We start from the raw sequence: 3,097 nt of genomic DNA, 5'->3' as shown, positions 1-3,097 counted from the left end.
GCTCCAGTGGTGTGTATGCTTGGAAAAAAAGCATAAAACCACAAAATTCTGATAAGAAGAAACAGAAAACCACAAAACTCTGATAAGAATCAAAGAACTAAATAAATGGAGAGATATTTTGTATTCATGGGTAGAAAGACTCGATATTTTCAAGATGTCATTTCTTCTCAACTTGATTCAATGTAATTGCAATCAAAATCCAAGCAAGTTATTTTGTGGAAATCAACAAACTGAATCTAAAATGTATACGGAGAGGCAAAACCTCAGAATAGCCAACACAATATTGAAGGAGGAGAACAAAGTTGGAAGACTGAGGCTACCCAACTTCAAAACTTGCTATAAAGCTACAGTTATCAAGACAGTGTAGTATTGGTGAAAGAATGGATAAATAGATCATTGGAACAGAATAGACCAACCATAAATAGACCCCCCACAAATAGAGTCAACTGATTTTTGACAAAGGAGCAAATGCAATATAATGGAGTAAAGACAGCCTTTTCAACAAATGGTGCTGGAACAACTGGACATGCACATGCACAAAAACATGAATTTAGACATAGACCTTACACCCTTCACAAAAGTTAACTCAAAATGGATTAAAGACCTACATGTGAAACAAAACTATACAATTCCTAGAAGATAACATAGGAGAAAACCTCGATGACCATGGGTATGGCAATGCCTTTTTAGATATATCACCAAAGGCACAGTCCATGAAAGAAGTAATTGATGCACTGGACTTCATTAAAATTAAAATTTTCTGCTCTGTGAAAGACAATGTCAAGAGAATGAGAAGACAAGCCACAGACCAGGAGAAAATATTTGCAAAATACATAACTTATAAAGGACCATTATGTAAAATACACAAAGAACTCTTAAAATTCAACAATAAGAAAACAAACAACCTGCAAAAAAAATGTGCCAAAGAGTTTAATAAACACCTCACCAAAGAAGATATACAGATGGCAAATAAACATTAAAAAAGATGCTCCACATCATATGTCATCAGGGAAATGCAAATTAAAATAACAAGATACCACTACACATCTATTAGAATGGCCAAAATCCAGGACACTGACAACACTAAATACTGGTGAGGATGTGGAGCAGCAGGAACTCCTCATTCTTTGCTGGTGGGAGTGCAAAATAGTACAACTACTTTGGAAGATAGGTTGACAGTCTCTTACAAAACTAAACATGCTCTTACCATATGATCTAGTGATTGTGCTGCTTGGTATTTACCCAAAGGAGTTGAAAACTTTTGTCCACAAAAAAAAAATAGAAAAAAAAAGAAAAATGTACACACAAATGTTTATAGCAGGTTTATTCATAATTGTCAAAACTTGGATGCAGCCATTCTGTCCTTCGGTAGGTGAATGGATAAATGGTGATACTTCCAACAATAGAATATCATTCAGCACTAGAAAGAAATGAGTTATGAAGCCATGAAAGCACATGGAATAACTTTAAATGCATATTTCTAAGTGAAAGAAGACAACCTCAAAAGGCTACATACTGTATGATTCCAACTATATAACATTCTAGAAAAGGCAAAATTATGGAGACAGTAAAAAAGATCAGTGGTTGTCGGGTTGGGGAGCGGGATGAGATGAATAAGTAGAACACAGAGGATTTTTAGGGAAGTAAAAATATCTGTATGATACTATAATGATTGATATTTGTCCAAACCCACAGCATGTACAACACCAGAGTGAACCGCTAATATGTTTAAACTATAGCTTTTGAATGATTATGATGTGTAAGTTCTTCATTTGTAACAAACTTACCACTCTGGTAGGGGATGTTGATAATGGGGGAAGCTATACATGTTTGGGGGCCATATATGTGAAATCTCTGTACCTTCCCCTCAGTTTTGCTGTGAACCTAAACTGCTCTAAAAAAAGTCTATTAAAAAAAGAGGGAAGGAAGGAAGGAAGAGAAAGAAGAAAGGAGGGAGTGAGGGGAAGAGGGAGGGAGAGAAAGAGAAGAAGAGAAAGAAACACACTAAAATGCCATCTGGTAAACTGCTTTCAAATCCTATGAGTTCCTGCCAGTTCAAGCTGTATTGTTTTAACACTTGTAAAGAACTGGAATTAATGCCTTATCCATCACTTGTCCATCAGTCAGTTTCTGTAAAGCATTTGTCAGTGTTTACATTGATAAGTAACCTAGATACTGAAACCTTAGTACAACAAATTATTTTGCTTGTCATTTCTTTTTAGCTGATAATAGTAGAACTCTGAATGTGGATTCCACTGCAATGACGCTACCTATGTCTGATCCAACTGCATGGGCCACAGCAATGAATAATCTTGGAATGGCACCACTGGGAATTGCTGGACAACCAATTTTACCTGGTATGCTATTTTTAATCACCTCACAAGCATTTATTTTTATTGACCGTGTGGTCATAAATATAACAGTATGACACAACTTATTTTGAAGTTGACATTTACTGGATTCTGCCTAACGTGTGCATTTTTGTAATATGAGCTTTATAGGGTGGGTAGCCAGTCGTTACTAGTATACTCTCTATTGCACAACAGGCAAGTTGGGGGTGTATCTGATGCAGGATATGGTCATTGAACATTCAAATAAGTCATTGAAATAAAAGTCAGTAGGATTTGGCAAAGAATTACAAATCTTATCTAATTTATGGATTTCTTTTTTTTTTAGATTTTATTGGGGAATTGGGGAAGAAAACATTGTGTTTTTTCCAGGACCCATCAACTCCAGGTCAAATTGTTGTCCTTCAATCTTAGTTGTGGAGGGCGCAGCTCAGCTCCAAATCCAGTCGCCGTGTTCAATCTTAGTTGTGGGTGGGCATAGCCCACCATCCCATGCGGGAGTCAAACCAGCAACCTTGTTGTTAAGAGCATGTGCTCTCACCAGCTGAGCCACCCGGCCACCCGTTCGCAGCTCAGCAGCAGCTCAGCTCGGGTACAGCTCACTGGCCCACATGGGAATCAAACCAGCGACCCTGTTGCTGAGAGCTCACGCACTTAACCAACTGCACCACCTGGCCGGCCCTATGGATTTCTTAGAAGAGGCAAATAAACATTGAGTTGGAATGAGAACTGACTGAGACATCCCCAAA

General features: G+C 37.7%; 1 protein-coding gene across 4 annotated transcripts in view; it reads left to right on the top strand.

Moving 5' to 3' along the window:
- The window catches only part of ENOX2 (ecto-NOX disulfide-thiol exchanger 2), a 329,605-nt gene that overhangs the window by 222,127 nt on the left and 104,381 nt on the right, over positions 1–3,097 (top strand). For all 4 annotated transcript variants that reach the window (XM_019653896.1, XM_019653900.1, XM_019653899.1 and 1 more), the window contains one exon: positions 2,223–2,357. In XM_019653896.1, the coding sequence (XP_019509441.1) occupies positions 2,223–2,357 (135 nt within the window). The remainder of the gene's footprint in view (positions 1–2,222; positions 2,358–3,097) is intronic.

The sequence above is a fragment of the Hipposideros armiger genome, unplaced genomic scaffold, assembly GCF_001890085.2.
Source record: "Hipposideros armiger isolate ML-2016 unplaced genomic scaffold, ASM189008v1 scaffold_210, whole genome shotgun sequence".
In the NCBI taxonomy this organism is placed as follows: domain Eukaryota; kingdom Metazoa; phylum Chordata; class Mammalia; order Chiroptera; family Hipposideridae; genus Hipposideros; species Hipposideros armiger.
Note: the sequence above shows the minus strand (reverse complement) of the source record. Positions and strands in the feature narration are given on the sequence as shown.